At 38.5% G+C, this 21,317-nt stretch overlaps 1 protein-coding gene across 5 annotated transcripts; it reads left to right on the top strand.

The window, feature by feature from the left end:
• The first annotated feature begins 45 nt into the window (after positions 1–45).
• On the top strand, positions 46–13,087 carry LOC108715747. 5 transcript variants are annotated; one of them, XM_018261176.2, is made up of 4 exons: positions 65–155; positions 8,712–8,874; positions 9,719–9,880; positions 10,333–13,087. In XM_018261176.2, the coding sequence occupies exon 4, from the start codon at positions 10,344–10,346 to the stop codon at positions 12,651–12,653; it is 2,310 nt and encodes a 769-aa protein (XP_018116665.1). In that variant the 5' UTR covers positions 65–155; positions 8,712–8,874; positions 9,719–9,880; positions 10,333–10,343; the 3' UTR covers positions 12,654–13,087. The 5 variants fall into 5 exon arrangements, with proteins under 5 accessions (XP_018116666.1, XP_018116664.1, XP_018116665.1 ...); XM_041561603.1 differs by having other exon boundaries at positions 8,712–8,926; XM_041561604.1 differs by lacking the exon at positions 8,712–8,874 and adding an exon at positions 2,772–2,859 and having other exon boundaries at positions 85–155.
• Positions 13,088–21,317: the final 8,230 nt, after the last annotated feature.

The following is a 21,317-nucleotide window of genomic DNA, read 5'->3' as shown; positions in this document are numbered from 1 at the left end:
CACGCGCAATAATAATTTACAGCGCTACGTTACCTTACGTTACGTAGGAAGTGCAGCGAGCGCCATTTTTCATGTGGGCTGCGTAAAAGGTTCGGCTAAAGTGTGTTGTCTAATTGGTTCCGGTTTGCATGCGCATGTTGGTTCTATATAGACAGGTACGTAAGCAGTTTTTTTTTTTTTTAAAATACAATGTGTGTTATATAAACGCCCTGTTGTTTGTCTGGGTAACTCAAGCGGACATGTTATTCTTTAGAATGAGTCGAGTATTGCTCATGGAACGAATTTGTAGGTACTCTCAACGCCGCACTGTGAGAACCGGAAACGGTACCGGTGGTAGATCTATTGGCTCAGGATGGCACTTCCGCTGTTTCTGGGGCTGCTAGTAGGACAGTAATATCTGGGCTGCGGCGGGGATGAACCTGGGGCGCTTATGTAAAATATGGGCCTTGAATCCATTGCAATTGGCACATAATAGAATTGTCCCATAAAGCATACATTTATTCTGCAGGGCTGTCTAATAGTATACTAAGGTGTTTATATCAAACATACAGGAAGTTAAGTGCTTTCTGCTCATTAGAAATAAAGAAATGTAGCAGAAAACGGAAAATAGCAGTCTCTTATAGTTACATGTACTGTTCTGCAGTCAGACATTAAAATGGCAGAAAAGGCCCGGATGTTAAAGCATACCTCCCAACATTTTGGAAGTAAAAAGAGGGACAAAAAAATTTTTTCCGCACGTAGCGCAGCAATTTTTTGACCACACCCCTTTCTGTGGCCACACCCCCTAATTACCATGTTTGTTTTACAAAATTTGGCAGGTTATGAAAGTTTGAAAATATTTCTCCTTATCTGAACTGTGTTTTTGTGTCTCAAAATTGTTACAAAGTATCTTATTTGCACCCGTTAGCTGTTCTGGGCTCTCTGCTAAAAGCCAATTAAGTGAGAAACTTTGGGGCAAATTCACTAAGCGCCGAAGCGCCTAACGCTAGCGTCAATTCGCTAGTGTTGGGCATTTTCGTTACTTCGCAAATTCACTAACGATCGCTGGCGTAAATTCGCTAGTGTTACTAAGCACCCTTACGCCTGGCGAATTTTCGCTACGGACGTAACTACGCAAATTCACTAACGCGCACAGTGTACTGAACGCTACCTTCTTCCTTCGCCACCTCAGACCAGGTGAAGCGCAATAGAGTAGATAGGGATTGCTTCAAAAAAAGTTAAATTTTTTTCTAAGTCCCAAAAAACGCTGGCGTTTTTTCTATATTATGGGTGATAGGCTGAAAAAGATCGAAATTTTTTTTGGGGCTCCCCTCCTTCCCCCCTACATTTCTTTTTTTTTTTTTTTTAAACTCTTTATTTAAGCATTTGTAAAAAAGGGGGGGAGTAAGGATACAGAAAGAAAGAAATGAGGGGGGGGAGGGTGCAAATACGAGTTAGTACAATAAATGGTCTTCATTTTGAAATTACAAAGTCACATTAGTATTAGATTAAGTTCAGATGTGAGAGAGCATATATTGAAATCGAGCATACATTATGAAAGGAGAGATTCAATGGTTTCTTTTCCCTAGATAAGGACAGGCTGATCTATCTGTACACTTCCAACTCTTAAATATGAGTGACTATAAAGCAATTAAATTAAACTACTTGATGGGACTTTCCTAAAGTTTAACCAACTTCAGATAGCTGATCCAGGGGGACCAAGTCTGCCAGTATTTAGTGTTTTTATTATGAATGATCGCTGTGATCTCTTCTAATTTCCTGGTTTCTTCCATCAATTGAATCCATTCCTGCCTAGAGGGTGGTTTCGTATCTTTCCATTTTTTGGGGATCAAGGCTTTCGCTGTCTGTATCATATGTAACAGCAGTTTATTAGTAATTATGGAGTTTAACTCTTGGTCATAATGAAGTATGAGTTTTGACAGAAAATTTGTGGCAACTTTTGCCCCTGTGACTTTCTCCATTATATTAATTACCTCGTGCCAGTAACTGTGCAATACACTGCAATGGTACCAAATATGGCTGAATGTCCCTTCCTGTTGTTTACATCTCCAACATTGGCTATGGGCTTCCGGAAACATTCGCTTCAATCTGACCGGGGTATAATACCATCTGGTTATGAGTTTGTAGACAAACTCTTGTGTTTTGGATGCTGTAAATGATTTATAGGTAGATAGGTAAATTTTTCTCCATTGATCTTGATGGAGATTTAATTTTAGTTCCTTTTCCCATTTTATTTGGTGCGATGGAGTCTCTGCTAGGGTGCTTTGCAGTAGCTTTTGATATATGGTTGCCATAGGTTTTTTAAGATCGGTATTATTGATTATCATATTTTCCCACCAGGTGTAGTGAGTCCTTATATTATGCAGTTGACAAGCATCAAGATAGTGATGGATTTGAGTGTAATTCCATGAATCCCTTGGATGTATACCCCATCTCTTTTGTATTTTTTCCAGCGAAATAACTTTATTGTGTTTTACAAAATCTTTCATTAACGTTGGTTTGTTCTGGTAGTTGCTCCATCTGTCAAACATTTTCTCTTCTAGGCTCGGGGGAAAATCATTGTTGAACATAAGTGGTTGAAGTGGGAAAGGTGTATATGCCAGGTCATATTTCTCATAGTTTTTTTGCCAAACTTTGAGGGTGGCTGCTATTGTTGGATGATGTAGAATATGGCGTGGAGGTTGAAGTTTGTGGGTCCATATATGATTTATCAGTGGTATTTTTGTGTCAGCTTGTTCAACCTCTAACCAAAGCTTCTCTTTGTCACGCAGGTTCCATTGTAGAATGCGTGAAAGGTGGATCGCTTTATAGTAAAGGAAAATGTCTGGGACAGCTAGACCTCCCTCCAATCTGGGGCGAGTGAGTAGAGAGTAGGCTATTCTTGGGTTTTTATTTGCCCAGATAAAATTAGAAAATATTGTTTTCAATTTTTTGAAGAATACTGTAGGTATGTCAATTGGTAGGCATTGAAGTGTGTATAATAATTTGGGAAGTACTATCATTTTAATTGCCTGTATTCTTCCTGGCCACGAAATACATATATGTCTCCAATTATCTAACAATTTTGGGATGCTCGTTAAGAAAGGTTCAATATTATCCCTATAAAGTTTGGTTAGATCATTTGAGATAAGAATTCCCAGGTACTTTATCGGTTGGACTGCCCATTGAAAAGGGAAGCTGCTGGACAATTGTTGCACCATCTGTTTTGGAAGATTTATGTTTAATGCTTCGGATTTACTGAAATTTATTTTAAAATTAGAGAGAGATCCAAAAGTGTTGAAAATGTTCATTAAGTTGGGTAGTGAAGTAGTAGGTTTCGTAATGAATAGCAGTAGGTCATCTGCAAATGCAGCCGCTTTGTGTTCAGTTTTGTTGATTACTAGACCTGTCACATCTTGGTTAGCTCTAATTGTATTTAATAAAGTTTCCATAATCATTATGAATAGGATAGGGGAAAGGGGGCAGCCTTGTCTAGTCCCATTGTGGATGCGTATACTATGGGATAGTATGCCATTGGTTCTCACCCTAGCTGTCGGTGAGTCATACAATGCCATGATTTTTGCAATAAGATTATCTGGGAGACCAAAGCCTGCTAATGTAGATTTGAGAAAGTCCCAGGAGACCCTATCAAAGGCCTTCTCTGCATCTGTCGTCAATATGAGAGATGGAATAAGTTTTGTTTTAGCGTAATGTATTAATGAAAGTACTTTTGTGGTGTTGTCTTTTCCTTCTCTTCCGGGTATAAATCCGCATTGCTCCGGGTGTATTAAGTCGGGGATCAGTTTTTTTAGTCTGTTGGCCATCAGTTTCGCAAATATCTTCAAATCGACATTTATCAAGGATATTGGTCTATAGTTTCCGCACTGGGAGTGGTCCTTATTCGGTTTGGGTATGATAGTAATATGCGCTTCCTGAGACTGGTTTGGTATCTTACAGTTAACTCCTATAGAGTTTAGGTATTCCAATAGTGGAATGTTGATCAAATCGTTAAATGTTTTATAGAAGCAGGCTCCATACCCGTCGGGGCCAGGGCTTTTATTATTAGGGAATGAGTTAATTGTTTCCTGTAGTTCCTTTTCGGTGAATTTAGAATTTATCCACTCAGCATTTTCTTTTGAAATTTTTCTCAGGTTTGCCTTGCAAATAAAGTCCTCTATTTTTTGTTGCGTTTCCACAGAATTTGGTTTTGTTTGTAATTTGTACAGTTCTTGGTAAAATTCTTGGAAACATTTTGCTATTTTGGGAGACGTATAATGTGATTGTTGTTTCTTATCCTGTACCATTGTTATATGAGTCATGTTTTGTGTTTTTTTGAGACGCTTGGCAAAGTATTTAGTGCATTTGTCCCCTAGTTCATATGATCTTTGCTTACAGTTCAGATATGCTTTTTGAGTATCAAGGTCTAGCAGGGCCTTAAGTTGTGTACGTTTGCCTTCTAATTCTAGTAGTGTCATTGAAGCTAATGTTGCTTTGTGGACATTTTCCAGCAGCTGAATTTCTTTTAGTAGTGATTGAATTTTTGCTTGTTTTTCCTTTTTCACTTTGGATCCTAATGCTATTAGTTGGCCTCTTGTTACACATTTAATTGTTTCCCATAATATGCCCGGGTCCGTGTGAGGTGTCTCGTTTTCATTTATCGTTTGTTGTATTTTAATTGCTAGTAGTTTTTTGTTGTTTTCTCCATGAATTAAGTAGTTGTTCAGTTTCCAATTATAATCCGGTTTTGTAGAATTTGGGATCATAAATTCCATGATTACAGGTGCATGATCTGATAATAACGTTTCTCCAATATGTGCTTTGGTGACCAGGTGTAACCAGTTTTGTTTAATGAAGATATAATCTATTCTGTTATAACAGTCAAAAGTTTTAGAGTAGTGGGTATAATCCTTTGTTTTAGGATTCAATAATCTCCAAGTGTCAATCAGATGCATGTCGGAGAGGGATTTTTTCATCCGTTTAAGTTGTCTATAGGAGACATTAAATTTGTTTTTTGAGGAATCCCAGGATGGATTAAGTGCTAGGTTTAAGTCTCCGCCAAGAATAATTAGACCTTCTGCGAAGGATTCAAGGTCGGTTAGCCTTTGTCTAGCATAATCAACTTGACCAGAATTAGGGGCGTAGATATTTGCTATAGTTAATTTGGTATTGTTCACCATGCCTTTGATCATAATATATCTGCCTTCTTTATCCTGTTTAACTGCATCAAGTTTAAAGGGGACTGATTTGTGAATCATGATCATTACTCCTGTAGCCTTTTTTGAGGGGTTATTGCTCTGATATATTGAGCTGTAAGTATGGGTAGGTATCTTTGGAGCTTTCATTTCTTTGAAGTGAGTTTCCTGTATAAGTACTATTTTTGCTCTGTGGTTGGTACATTCTTTAAAAATTTGTGCCCTTTTCTTTGGTTCATTCAACCCATTAGCATTCAGTGAATATACAATACACGTGTCCAGTACCATTGTAAAACCTGTTGGATATTGCTTTGATATTTTTCTGCATTTCTAACATCATTATCATTTGAAACCATTGGCTCTCTGTAAACGGGGGTAGGGAGTGGATAGAAAGTAAAGAAAGTAACTGGGTAGAGGGGATCAGGGGAACGGACTGCTAGCCGCACCAAAAAAAGTCCAGGGGTTAACCTGGGAGTGTTTGGGTTCCTTGGCGGCTTGGGGGTGAATTTGTGGGAGAAGTGGTCGCCCATTCAGGTGTAGACCTCTCAGGGTGTTAGTAAGGGGCACAACAATTGGGCCTGTCCACAACAATAACAGGCCTGAGCCGGAATGCTGTTTTCCTATGTTATTATGAATAAATAGTAGCATTGTGGCTTGGAGACAGCAAAAACACTATTTGTGTCATAATGTAGTATGTATCATTAATTATTGGTTATTAAGTGGGTCAATTCAAAAGGTAGAGAGATTGGTAAGAAGAGGAGGAGCAGGGTTTAGCAATAGCGTAAGCAACTTATGAACATTATAACCAAAATAATATTGCAACCAAAATACATCAAGAGACATAAACATAACAGTGGTATCATATTGACGTATCATATTATAGTTACCGCATTTACTACTTTGCCATAGTAAATGTCCATGATTCAGTCATTAGGCCTATTTTCAGTTTGGTCAGAAATCCAGCGACTTCTGTTCCTCGGAGTTTGGGGTGTACGTCTGGGTGTCGCAGTTTTCCATTCACCTTGTAGATCAAACTCCATTTCGGGGGCTTTGCTTCCTGCTGTGTCCCATCCAGGTAGTGCAATCGGCTCCAGTTGTAGCTTGTGAAGGAAGGATTCTGTCTCTTGTGGAGATCTCAAAAAGTACTGTATTCCATCCTTCCTGGCAATAAGGCTGAATGGATATCCCCATTTGTACTGAATAGCTTTATCTCTTAATACATCAGTAAGAGGTTTTAGTTGTTTCCGCTGTATGAGTGTGAGTCTAGAAATATCTTGAAAAAGACATATTCTGTTTTCTTCATAGGATATTTCCTTCACTTCCCTGGCTCTTTGCATTATGTCCTCTTTTTCTTTAAATTGATGGACGCAGCAGAGGATGTCTCTAGGAGCATTAAGAGGTGCACCTTTTGGTTTGGGCACTCTATGTTCTCTGTCGATTTGAATTTCAGTTGCAGGGTCTCTTTTTAATATGCTGTTAAAAATCTGCAGCAGCACAGAATGTATTTCTTCAGCTTTTATCAGTTCAGGGACCCCTCTTACTCTAATATTATTTCTCCTTCCTCTGTTTTCAAGGTCATCTATGTGGCGTCGCATGTCTTCTATATAAGTGTTCTGCATTTGCAGTCTGTTTGTAAGCGCTTTTTGATTGCAGATCAACTTACTTTGATTTGTTTCCAGATGATCAGTTCTAGTGGTGAGTTGCAGCATGTCTCTTTTTATATCCTGCAGGTCCTCCCTTATAGTGGATGTTACCTCTTGGAGCATTGTTTTAATATCTGCCTTAGATGGAAGGCTTTTCAAGTAGGAATTAATGTCCTGCTCCTCTTCGCATTCACTCTCAGCCTCAGATGAGTCATGCTGCGCTGAGTCAGCCTCTTCATTTTGTATAGCTGTGGCGGCCGCCATTTTGGAAAGCGCTCCCGTTTTTTTTTTCTTTAAAAAAAGCGGCGCTATGTCGTTTTTAGCACGCGATTTTTTGTCTGCTGGGGTGGCAGACATGTCGCCTCTGCTTCTACCTGATTTGCCCATCTCAAATCGCCGGTTGAATTTACAGCTCAGGCCTGTGTGGAGCAGAGCTTGTGCACTACGCTGCCATCCACTGACCAGGCAAGCCACACCCCTCCCCCCTACATTTCCTAACTCATCGCACCTTAACTATACAGTGGGCACATGTGTAGGGCAAAATAAAAATTTTATTTGATGTTTTGAAGGTTTCCCAGGCATTTGTAGTGATTCTACGTATTCCTCCATTGAAATTTGAATTTGGCACCGTATGCAAATCAACCATCGCTAGCGTAACTTCGCTTAGCGAATCAACGCTAGCGCAACTTCGCAACCTTACGCTACTCTACCCCTGTGCGCAACTTCGGATTTTAGTGAATTTGCGGAGCGCTGGCGAAACTACGCCTGGCGAAGTGCGGCGAAGTTACGTCTGGCGCAACTACGAATCTTAGTGAATTTGCCCCTTTGTTTCTTTTTCTGGCTGTTCAGTGCAGAGAAAAGAGGGACTTTCCAGTACAAATGAGGGACTGCGGGTTGAGCTCTCAAAAGAGGGACTGTCCCTCCAAAAAAGGGACAGTTGGGAGGTTTGGTTAAAGGGATACTGTCAAAGTAAAAGTTCACCCAATGATAAATACGACTTTCAAAATCGGGGTTCAGCCGAATCCAAAATAATGTATTCGGTGCATCCCTAATTCATACTTTGGTGATCATACACTTAGGGGTATATTTATCAAAGAGTGAAGTTAGAGGTTGCCACGGTCCTCTACATTAAAATTCCACCACTCTCCATTCATTTCTATGGGATTTCTAAAGGAGTATTTATTAATGGGTGAAAGTAAAAGTTCACCCTATGATAAATATGCCTTTCAAAATCGCATAGAAATTAATGGAGAGTGGTGGAATTTCACTCTAGAGGACAGTGGCAACCTCTAACTTCACTCTTTGAAAAATATACCCCTTAGGGGCAGATTTATTAATGGTAGAATGGTAAATTCGAATTTGTTTTGTGTCAAAACCTCACAATTTATAATTTAAAAGCACCAACTCGACTGTAAATTTGAATGGGAGATAAAACACACCTCGACCATGGAAACAGTTCTGATTAGAATATTTGCCACATAAATCCTGCAGAGTTTATTTACAAGTGAATGGCAGAGGTCTATTGAACCATTTGAATATGTTAATTGCCTTCCTGACGTTCAAGTTTTTTTTTTTTTTTCCGGAGCAAAACTCGATTACAATTTTCAGTTCGGGACTATTTGATCGAATATTAGACGTTCAAGCTTTTTCATAAATATCCTCCCATTTGAGTTGTGAGTACATTGGAATTTATTAGAATAAAAAAAGTTCTAACTTTGATAAATAACCCCATTAGTTGTTTGGACAGGTAGAACGATAATATCTTTGCTTGTATTGCCTGACAATATCCATGGGTGACTGTCTCTGCTATAGGCACGATTAACTTATGCGCTCCAGTCAGATAACATTAGGTTACATTTATGATGGCAGTATTTTCATGCCTTCTATTTTGTTACAGGAATTACCATTTAACCAAGTGAATGAAATAAAACATCATCCAAATGAGTACCTAGTTATGCCAGGGCATACTATCCGAATAAGGGAGCCTACATCTTTGGTGCAATCAATTACAACTGGGAGGCAGAAAAAACACATTGATGCTGAAGATAATATGATGGCTGGTGACATGAGTTTATTTAGTTATAATACACAATATTCTATTTACACAGTTAGGTGTGTTTTCTGAAACAAAGTTATTAAATTGTGTCCTAGCAAGTCATCAAATGGAATGGAGCTTTGTGAACTCGCCACAGAAAAACTCTCACTTTCTACTTATTCCTATGGGATTTTCAAAAGCATATTCATTCTACAAACCCCATAGGAATGAATAGAAAGTAAATGAGTTTTTATGTATTTTTGTTCATCACTAAAAGACCTGTGAGTGTGGTGTAACATGATGTTTTATATATATTTTAAAGAACTTTGTGTGTGTTTGCTAGACCATTGTAGCTGCACTGTACATTCTGATGGGAGCACAATTCTACTAAGTAGAGAGCTCATGAACACACAGCTTTGAGATAAGACTTGTATTTTTTCTTAGCATATTTACAGTAAGACTGCCTTTAAGTGCTCATGAAGCTTAATTCCACATTTATTTATTTGACCAACAACATATAGCGGGTGGTCTGTCCTGTAAAAAAGCTTATATGCAAATGCTAGCTCCTTGGCACTTTGTGCGCTGTAATGACATTGTAATGATGGTTTCGTGTGACTCTGCACACAAGTGTAATCGCCCTTTAGCCCTGCCATTTTATTCCAAGGATTACTGTTACTGAAAATATTTTTCACTCAAGTAAAGCCTTGTTCAAAAGCTGGAAATATCTCAAGACTGTCCTATATAGAAGTAAATGTTCTCCTAAATTATTACGTTGAAAGTCAATGATCTTCAGCTATTCTGTTCATCGAAATATCAGGACTTTACTAGAAGTTTCTTTTTTCAACAAATACTTTTTTGTGACTTTTCAGGAGCAAGGAGATGTCTGTTTTGCCCAGACCTAAGCTGGCAGCAGAGACTGGAAGTCAAGGAACAGATTGAAGCTTGTAACAGAGAACACAAACAGCAATTGTCCTAAGGAATCAACACCTAGTGTTTAAAGCTGTGTTTGTGTTAATCCAAGATAAATATAGGTTTGTTTACTTCAATTTCCAGAAGAAAATATAACTGTATTAAACATATTTGGCAAAGTGAGGAGCCATATAACAAGATGTAATACATGGACATTATAAACTTTTGGTTTGTTTTCTTAATGGTTTTGAAAAGAATATTGGCAGCTGTACTAACTAATCCTTTAGGATGGAAGTTATAAGTGATATTATTCATACTCTGTTGTGTATTCATTTATTGTTGGTGGCATTAATAAAAGGGGCACTATCCCCGACTGCAACATTGGTGTGTGCGGACCGTTTTTCGAGAATACAAAACACAAATTAACAATGCCATCATAGTTGCAGTGTAAATTTATTTTTAATAGGTTTTTTTAGATTTTTTTTTTCTCATTTTAGCTATACATGTTGGCTCTTTTCCTTTCAGTTTAAATATATATTTTTAGTAAACTTAAAATCTTTTTACTGTTTTGCAGATTAACCAATCATGCCAAAATGCATAGTAAAAGGATGTACCAATTATGGACAAAGAAAAACTATGTTTCACAATGTGATTTTACATGTATTTCCAAAAAATCCTGACATCATAAAAACATGGCTTCAACAGTTTCCAGAGGGTGGTGATATTGACACTGTATGCCAAAAAATTATTGCTGGGAAAAAGACGGATGCCTACAGAATCTGCTCTGAACATTTTAGCACAGACTCGTACTGCGTTCAGGGAAATAGATGGGTGTTAAGGAAAGATGCAATACCTACTATTTTTCCAGGAAAAGAGTCTGCCTCATCAAGTGATACAGCAAAACCGATCCTAAGTACAATACCTAGCATTCAACAATCTGGCACGTGTGCCAAAGATGTGCTTTTGTCTCAGTTTCCTTCTGCCTCAAATTTTCAAAGTCACCCAGCTTTGCTAGTAAGCGCCCCAGTACCGAGCTCAAGTAACCTTACTTGTTTGCCAATAATTTCATCATTTATAAATTCACCCGAAATATCCTTTCCTGTCACTACTCCTAAAGCTGTCAAGACTGTTGATGTTGGAGTAAACACAGATTTTTTCATGAATAATGAAAATAATTGTGGTGCTCATCAAAATGTTGGAATGTTTTCAGCTCTGACTGTAACTGAAGCAAAACACAGCAAGGTTAAAAATGCTAGTTATTACCCTGGCAAGTCAAATAAAACAGCATTTTCGACTCCAGTTGTGAACACTCATCAGTCTTTCAATCCACATCAACAATATACAGTATCTCAAGAAAGTGTGTCCTCTCCTACTGATATTAGTTATGACATACCAGATTGGGAGGAAGATAAAAAACCTTGTCGATCGTTACACTCAAAAGAAGAGTTGCCCATTTTAGATGGAGATTGTGACTATGAAATGGATACATTGGATACTGAGGGACCTGTAGAAGCTCAATCAATCTCTTTAAATCCATTTGAGGATAGCACATTGTTAGTTTTTGAATCCTGCCTAGACATATTATTAATGTCCTCAAGATGTTTAGGGGGAAAGAATTGCTCCTCTGCTATCAAGAGAATCAAGAAGTATTATTCAGGGTCGTTTTTATCTGTGAGAGCTGTATGTCACAGTGGTCATTATTTTCATCTGTGGAATAGCCAACCCAGCAAAGGTCAGCTAGCATATGGCAATGTCCTACTGTCTGCTGCTGCATTTTTCAGTGAGTCGAGTTTTACCAAAATATTTTCGGTAAACAAACTTCTCCATATGAAGCAGATCACAGAATCTGCTCATAATCGTTATCAGCAGAATTTTCTGTTTCCCGTAATTCATCACCGTTGGAAAAAAGAACAACAACGCTTACAACTTGAATTTTCCAGAAAATCCCTGTGCCTGACTGGACACAGTACATGTAATAGAAGTGGGCTTTCACCAAAATATTGTTTATATACTCTAAAGGAAGCCACTACTAATAAAATTCTGAATTTTAAGGTGGAACATGTTTCTCCAAGTACACCATCAATAGCCCTTAAGAAAACTGCATTTAAAAAGACATTCGATGAGATTGTAGGTAGCAAGTTCTCTGTAGATATGATATGTACAGATAGCCACAAGCCAATTAGTGAGATGATTCAGGAGGAGCATGGTGAAATAGCACATCAGGTTGATGCTTGCCACTTTGCAAAATCTTTGCGTACCAAACTCGTAAAAGCAAGTCGAAAGAGAAGCTGTACAGAACTGTGTAACTGGATTGACCCAACTGTGAATCATTTTTGGTGGTCCTTAAAAACGTGCGGTGGAAACGTAGAATTGCTGTTAGAAAAATGGGCATCGTTGGTAAACCATGTTGCCAATGTTCATGAATGGCCAGGCACGACCAAAGTGTATCACAGTTGCACTCATAATCTGACAGAAATGGCACACGAAAGAAAATGGCTGCAGAGAGAATCCACTGCCTTCAATACGTTCAGAGACATTGTTTTATCCAAAAGGATAATGAAAGATCTTTCACGTTTTTGTCAATTTTTCCAAACAAGACAAAATAGCTTTAACTGCAGAGAGATTTTCAGGCACCATCCAAGACTATATCATGATTCCTCTGATGCCATGGTAGCAAAAACAGCGCTTGCTGCTATGCGTCATAATTTCATCATTGAAAAAGAACAAGCACAATTAAAGACTGAGCTGAGGCACATATCTGGATTTTCAGTGGAAAATAAAGAATGCCTAATAAATTCTGTCTCCAAGACTACATCTAATGAATTTTTCTTAGATCTTTTAAAAGATGTGGACAAATTTATCAGTGGTGAGCTTGACATCCAGGTTAAGTCCTAGTACGTCTTCAGCAGCCTTGCGCTTGTTATTGGAAAAAATAAAGGTTAATGTTGTTTTAAGAATGCATGTCCAAAGGCAAAGATAGAAAACACTGTTGCCTGAAGTTTTGTCATTCAGAACAATCAAAAATGAAAATCAATAGCAGATTTACTCATGCTCAGAGTTTTTAGCTGATCTTATATACTTCTTTTAATCCTGTCATTGCCCAATAACTGTACAGGACCAGAAGTGATTCTTATAAAAGTTTGCATGTATATGATACCTTGAAGTGGTTACAAACTAACCATACTATGGACAAGGGAAAATTAAACATTGAACTCTTTACGGTAATTTGCACAAAAATCATAATTGATGTGCCAGATTTCTGAGCATATTCATTTTGCTTTTTAATATTCCTACCATTCCTTTCATATAAAGTAATTTACCAAAACAAACCATGTTGTATTATTTTTTTTAACTGCAGTGGAGTGCATGTGCATATACATTTCAATTGAAGAAGGGGGCGGTGGTCGGTACAAACAAATTCAGAAGGATTATGTCCAATTCCTTTATCATTGCTCTGTGCTGCAACTAATTAGCTAAATCCAAAAAAAGAAACAGGAACTCCAGCAGTATTTACTGCAAAAACTTTTATTCTGAGTAATAGCAACACAACACGTTTCAGGTACAATACCCTTTACTTGATAAAGGTTATTGTAACCGAAACATGTCGTGTTGCCACTAATCAGAATAAAAGTTTATGCAGTAAATACTGCTGGAGTTCCTGTTTTTGTTTTTGGATTTCTCTATATAAACATTTAGGGGCCGATTCACAAAGGGTTGAATATCGAGGGTTAATTAACACTCGATATTTGACTGGGAATTAAAATCATTTGACTTCGAATATCGAAGTTGAAGGATTTTAGCGCAAATAGTGCGATCGAAGGATTATTCCTTCGATCCAACGATAAAATCCTTCGAATCAAATGATTTGAAGGATTTTAATCCAACGATCGAAGGAATATCCTTCGATCAAAAAAACGTAGGAAAGCCTATGGGGACCTTCCCCATAGGCTAACATTGAGTTCGGTAGCTTTTAGATGGCGAACTAGGGGGTCGAAGTTTTTTCTTAAAGAGACCGTACTTCGACTATCGAATGGTCGAACGATTTTTAGTTCGATTCGAAGTCATAGTCGAAGGTCGTAGTAGCCCATTCGATGGTCGAAGAAGGCCAAAAAACACTTCGAAATTTGACGTTTTTTTACTTCGAATCCTTCACACGAAGTTCGGCCCCTTATACTTGGTTAATGTATAATACAATTGGCAATGTTTATAAAATGGAAAACAGGAGAAGTTATATGTAATAAACAGTTAATAGTATTTTCCTTATGATATGTATAAGTTGCTAAAATAAAATTTTAATTACACCAGTTGTTCTAATTTCAAAATATATATTTAATTGACTCGGATATTTAAAAAAATTTCAAGGCAGAGGAAAAAAAGCATCAAAATCTGTTACACTAGCCACCCCCTGGGATCCTACTATTCACACAAAAAATCCTAACAAACCATACTGTACATGTTAGGTCACATAAGCCAATTAAAAGACAGAGTTCTGTCTTTTGCTTCCATACTTCTTCCTGTTAGAGCTCTGGTATTTCTGGTACGGTGATATCTGAGGGAGAACTGAGAATATCATAAAATGGGGGCTCAAGGGAAAAGATGTTAAAGGGCAATATTTACAGTCATGAAAAACCCCTCTTAATTCTTTGTTGTATTGTTTATCATTGGCTGAGCTTTCAGAGTAGCAACTTCCTTTTAATATATAGCATGCCTTATGGAAACCGTAGTATTTCAGCATTGACATAAAGTTTATTGGATTAACAGAAAATATGAAATATGCATCATAACAAAATTAGACAGATGCATAAATTTGGGCACCCCAACAGAGATATTACAAAATCTCTCCAATTCATTTAAATTTGATGGCTGCCGAGCATGGACAGCCTGCTTCAAATCATCCCATAGATTTTCCATGACATTGCCATGATATAAGTCAGGGGACTGTGACAGCCATTCCGGATTCCATATTGTACTTCTGCATCTGCATAAATGCCTTTGTAGATTTCAAGTGTGTTTGGGTCATTGTCTTGTTGGAATATCCAACCCCTGTGTAACTTCAACTTTGTGACTGATGCTTGAACATTATCCTGAAGAATTTGATATTGGGTTGAATTCATCTGACCCTTGACTTTAACAAGGACCCCAGTCCCTTAACTAGCCACACAGCCCCACAGCATGATGGAACCTCCACCAAATTTGACAGTAGGTAGCAGGTGTGTTTCTTGGAATGCGGTGTTCTTCTTCCACCATGCTGTAAGGGAAACAGAAGTTTCTTACCTCCAAGATGGCGACGGCGTCCAAGATGGCGACTCCTTCCTTCCCCACGTGGATCCTGCTGGTCGCAGTGTGATGACGTCGGCTTCTTCTCGCCCACCGATTGGTCGCCAGCGACGGAATGGTCGCCGGCGTCAGAAAGTGCGTCGGCGTCACGGCGATAGCATCTTGACGTCATCGCTTCCCAATCTTGGCGCCAAACCTTGCCTATTTAAACCCCTTGGACACTACAGATGTTGCCCAAGTATAGGTTCATCTTCGTGATTCCTGGGTGTTATATTATTGACTGATTTCTTGTGTACCAACCTTGCCTGTTATTCGGATTGACCCGTTGCTGCCTGGATTGAACCCTTTGCCTGTACCTCGACTATTCTCCTGCCTGATCCCTTTGTACCACGAACTCGGTGACTACCTGCCTCCTCCTTGGTCCGCACTCCAACTGCGCCTTCGGGCCCTTACACATGCAAAGTGCTTTTTGTTATGACCAACTAACTCAATTTTTGTCTGATCAGTCCGAAGCACTTTGTTCGAAAATGACTGTGGCTTGTCTAAATGAGCTTTTGCATACAACAAGTGACACCGTTTGTGGCGTGAGTTCAGAAAGGGCTTCTTTATTGTCACCCTGCCATACAGATGTTCTTTGTGCAAATTGTGCTGCATTGTAGAATGATGTACAGATACACCATCTGCAGCAAGATGTTCTTGCAGGTCTTTGGAGGTGATCTTTGGGTTCTCTGTAACCATTTCCACAATCCTCCACTTATACCGCACCTGTATTTTTCATGGTTTGCCAGACCTGGGTTTTACAGCAACTGTGCCTGTGGCCTTCCATTTCCTGATTACATTCCTGCATTAAACCTCTGAGACAGCTTTTTGTAGCCTTCCCCTAAACCATGAAACTGAACAATCTTTCTTTTCAGATCTTTTGAGAGTTGCTTTGAGGATCTCATGCTGTCACTCTTCAGAGGAGAGTCAAACAGAAGCACAACTTGCAATTGGTCACCTTAAATGCCTTTTGTCATGATTGGACACACTTGTGTTATAAATTCAAGGCTTAACAAGATAATCCAACCAATTTGGTGTTGCCAGTAATCAGTATTGAATAGTTACATGCTTTCAATTTAGCACATGGGTACCCACATTTTTGCACAGACAGTTTTTCACATTCCATACAACTGAATACTGCTTCACTAAAAATCTTTGTTCAGAAAACACCTAGGTATTCAGGTGTTCATGGGAAATGAAAGACATACCACTGTTATCTTTTTTGTTGAAAGTGGAGTAAATTATTATGCAGGCTGAGAGGGGTCCCCAAACTTTTTCATATGACTGCATGTCCATTTCACAAACCACAAGAGTTTTCAGCTAAAACTAATGGTTGTAGAGTGGTAAGTTTTGCTCTTGGTATGCCCATTTCAGAATGAAGGAGGAAGATCAGAGAATGGCCTAATCATTCAAAGATGCAAGTTTAATCTTCGGGTATTAGTTGATGTCAAAAATATGAATGAGGAAGATTACTGCTGTAAGTGGCAGCTGCTGCACCTTTGCATTTCTTTCCATACTACTTCATCCTACTCCTTATTTTAAAATAAGGATTTGGGGTGGAAGAAATTGTTTCACTAGGGTATATTAAATGGTTGAAATTGTTCATTCTTTTTGTGGTTTGTCAACTTAATAATTGAAAAGAATCCTGCTTATATGTTTCACACGTATCTGTATCAAATTACTGTTTTGACATCTAAACATTTAAATTGTACTTTGATAAATTGGCTTTGATGGGAAGCGCAATGTAGTCTAGATGCATCATTACCTCTGTGCCTTTTTACCATCAATCTCTGGCTTCTCAAAGAATATAAAAATAAATTCCCTAGCCTATTCTAGTAACTAACCTGACCTAATCGTTATCAGCTGCTACAGAGACCTATGTGTTGACAATTCAGTTTCAACTGCTGCTGGGTGTCCAACTCCATTAAGTAACCCAAAAATGATGAGATCTGGGAAAAAAGAAACCAAATGTTAAAACTACTGTAGTGGAATCTGCCTGGAATTAATGTTTATCATGGATACAATATATGTTAAGAACTTTCTTGTACATCTTTCAACGCTGAAAATTAGAACAGTTTCTGGAACTTGTTAGACTGCTGTATACATATTAAAACTCTGAATGTCTCCTCCTAAACTCTTTGTTTATAAAATCCACTAAAGTCACCAAAATTTCAAGAAAGTCATAGAAAGCTCAAAAATATTATTTGGTTTTTTACTAACACGTGGGAATGACCGCTTCTGTGGACAGGCAAAAACAAGGCAGGTCCCCCCCAGAGAGTACCATAATGGCCAAATTGGTATGTGTTCCAAGACTTAAAGGATATATACCCTCTTCAATAGAAAATTAATGACTGGGCATGTGCTGAACATACTTTTTGCCTGTTAATTTAATTAAGAAATTTCTATGGTTTCTGTTATTTCTGGCACTAAATAAAAATATAAACCCAGTTTCCTTTTAGTACTTTCTGAACCCAAAGAACTTCAAATGAGCTTATAAAACAAATTACCAGTCCACCGAAAAAACCCTGATCTTGAACTGCTTATAGATACGAGTGGTTTGTGTGTTGAAAGGTTGATAGGGAGCGCTGAACAAGGCCAGTGAAAAGAGCCCACATTTTAAATTAATAAGGATTTTTTTTAATTAAAACAATAGGCAGAGTGTAATTTCAACACAAGCTCTATTTATTGTTTTAATTTTTAGCAAAGCCGTTTTAGGTGTGTGTCCCTTTAAAGAAAGGAAAATATTAAAATATATCGGGAAGGGTTATTTATGGACGCCTTTATAGTTGCACTAAAATGGGCACAAATTTTTTGCTTATTCACCGTTCATCGACGGTACTTGTGTCCAAGCGCACTCCTTTTTATTGCCCAACATGTTTCAGCCGTATAGCGGTCTTTGTCGGGCACAGAGTGAAAAATGAACAATAAGGCAGAATGAACATACCGTGAAGGATAGTTTTATACCTCTCTTTGGGGCAAATTCACTAAGATTCGTAGTTGCGCCAGGCGTAACTTCGCCACACTTCGCTAGGCGTAGTTTTGCCAGCGCTTCGCAAATTCACTAAAATCCGAAGTTGCGCTCAGGGGTAGCGTAAGGTTGCGAAGTTGCGCTAGCGTTGATTTGCTAAGTAAAGCCAAGTTACGCTAGCGAAGGCTAATTTGCATACGGTGCCAAATTCAAATTTCAATGGAGGAACACGTATCTGCACTACAAATGGCTAGAAAAGCTTCAAAACATCAAATAAAAAATTTATTTTGCCCTACACATGTGCCCACTGTCTAGGTAAGTTGCCATGAGTCAGGAGATGTAGGGGGGAAGGAGGGGAGCCCCAAAATATTTTTCGATCTTTTTCAGCCTATCACCCATAATGTAGAAAACACGCCAGCGTTTTTTGGGACTTAGAAAAAAATTTGACTTTTTCTGAAGCAATCCCTATCTACTCTATTGCGCTTCGCCTGGTCTGAGGTGGCGAAGGAAGTCTAGCGTAAAAGGTAGCGTTCAGTACACTGCGCGTGTTAGTGAATTTGCGTAGTTACGTCGCTAGCGAAACTTCGCCAGGCATAAGGGTGCGAAGTAACACTAGCGAAACTACGCCAGCGTTCGTTAGTGAATTTGCGCAGTAACGAAAATGCCAAACGCTAGCGAAGTAACGCTAGTGAAGTAACGAAGTAGCGTTCGGCGCTTCGGCGCTTAGTGAATTTTCCCCTTTGTGTGTGTCGTGCATTATTTCTGGCGCAAAATCATTGCGGCCTGTGACATCACTACCCCTTCCTGTAGAAGTGTGTCACATAGCCAAGTATTCTGGGCTTAGATATGGAATGCAAATACATTCCACGTTAACGTCAGGGCGGAAACTAGTACAGGTATAGGATCCCTTAACCGGAAACCCGATATGCAGAATTACGGAATGGCTGTCTCCATTTTATCCAAATAATCCAAATTTTTAAAAATTATTTCCTTTTTCTCTGTAATAATAAAACAGTCGCTTGTACTTGATCCCAACTAAGATATAATTAATCCTTTTGTAAGCAAAACCAGACTATTGGGTTTATTTAATGTTTAAATTGATTTCTAGTAGACTTAAGGCATGAAGACCCAAATTACGGAAAGATCGATTATAAAAAAAACCCCAGGTCCCAGGTCTGGATAACAGGTCCCATACCTGTACAATAGGAACTATATTGGAACACAAAAGCGTTTTAAGACCCCAGTGTCTGCTATGGTTGGTAAATATTAACATAATAACGACAGAGCTGAGCAGAGCAGAGAAACTGACACCAGAAATTAAACTCTTTTTTTTACATCTATCATAATATTGCCTTTGAAAGCTACTTATAATTTTGCCATAAAGTATTTGGCCAATGCTTTTACATTACCTATCTGACTCCCTGTGATCGCCTATGAGGGGGCTGCCATATTTGTGCAGCAGGAGTCTGTTAGCATTAGAATCTCTGACTAATCTCACTGACAGGCTGAGGTGGGACAGTCAGGTTGGCAAAACGGTCAGGTTTAGAAACTTCAACTAACAATTATATACAAAAACAAACCTCTCAGCAAAAAATTATCAATATGACCTATAGGTAACATGTAATTTACATTCATATTTTAAAAAGTAATATGAATGTCAGTATCACTTTATTATTGTAACAATAAACACAAGGCAATACACTCTGTAGGATTGGGGCTGTAAGCTGGTTACCACTTATACACATTATAGACAATATGACAATAGTACCAATATACTTATTTACGAATATACTGTTGGGGATAAGTCTGAAACATTCTCCCATTTCTAAACTAGTTTAAAAGCTATGTATCCACATCTGCAACTTAACCCTCTTAAAGGGGTGGTTCACCTTTAAGGTAACTTTTATTATGTTATAGAACAGCCAATTCTAAGCAACTTTTTAATTTATTTTTCATAGTTTTATAGTTATTTGCCTTTTTCTTCTGATTCTTTGCAGCTTTCAAATGGGCGTCGCTGACTCCCTTCTAAAAAACAAATGGCCTGGAAGGCTACAAATGTATTGTTATTGTTACTTTTGATTACTGATCCTTCGGGCAAATTCACTAAAGCGCCTAACACTAGCGCAAATTTGCCAGCGTGACGTCATTTCGTTAGCGTAAATTCGCTAGCGAAGTGGACCTACTGTAGCGCTGTTTTGCTTCCTTACGACAGGCTAAGTTGCGCTATGGCGAAGGGACGTAACTACGCTAATTCACTAACTTGCACATTTTACTGAACGTTACCTCTTGTGCCAGACTTGCCTTCGCCACCTCAGACCAGGCAATAGAGTAGATAGGGATTGCTTCAAAAAAAGTTGAAAATTTTTCTAAGTCCCAAAAAACGCTGGCGTCTTTTTCTTTTTTACGGGTGATAGGCTGAAAAAGACCGTAAATATTTTTGGGGGTACCCTCCTTCCCCCTTACATTTCCTAACATATGGCACCTAAACTATACAGTGGGCAAAATAACAACTCTATTTAATTTTATGAAGCTTTCCCAGGCTTGTGTAGTGTAATGTATTTGTTGCTACATATATACGTCCATTGTAGTTTAACTTGGCGCCGTATGCAAATTAGGCATTGCTAGCGTAACTTCACTTTGCTTGACGAATTAACGCTAGCGCAACTTCGCTACCTTTTCGCGCAACTTTGGATTTTAGTGAATTAGCGGCACCCTGGTGAAACTTCGCCTGGCAAAGTGTGGCGAAGCCTGCGCTAGCACAACTCTGCAGGTTAGTGAATTTGCCCCTTTGTATTCAGACCCTCTCCGATATTCAAGTCTCTTATTCAAATCAATGCATGATTGCTAGGGTAATTTGGACCCTAGTTACCAGATTGGTTAAGCTCCAAATCGAAAAGCTGCTGAATAAAAAGCTAAATAACTCAAAAACCAGAAATAATAAAGAATGAAAAACAATTACAAATTGTCTTAGAATATCACCAGCTACATCATACTAAAAGTTATCTCAAAGGTGAACAACCGCTTTAAATGCTTAGCTATTGGACAGCCCTTAAATGCGTTGGAGTAATGGGAAAGCTAACATTTATTCATCGACATTTATTCATTTTCTCACTTTGTTCTGAAAACCACTCCGATCAAATCTGCGCAGAATTTCTCCCCCACCCCTATTTATTGATTTGTAAAAAAAATTGTACAGTGTATTATGCACAAGTGGTGCTACCTAACAGGATCTGACTGGGCTGACAGGACACCAGGAGAAAACCCGGGCTCGTGGG

The sequence above is a fragment of the Xenopus laevis genome, chromosome 4S (assembly GCF_017654675.1).
Source record: "Xenopus laevis strain J_2021 chromosome 4S, Xenopus_laevis_v10.1, whole genome shotgun sequence".
NCBI lineage: Eukaryota > Metazoa > Chordata > Amphibia > Anura > Pipidae > Xenopus > Xenopus laevis.
This window is presented reverse-complemented; position numbering and strand designations above follow the sequence as displayed.

Bases quoted from the DNA above. Each gene is read 5' to 3' on its own strand.
- LOC108715747 (XM_018261177.2), top strand. From the start codon at position 10,344: ATGCCAAAATGCATAGTAAAAGGATGTACCAATTATGGACAAAGAAAA.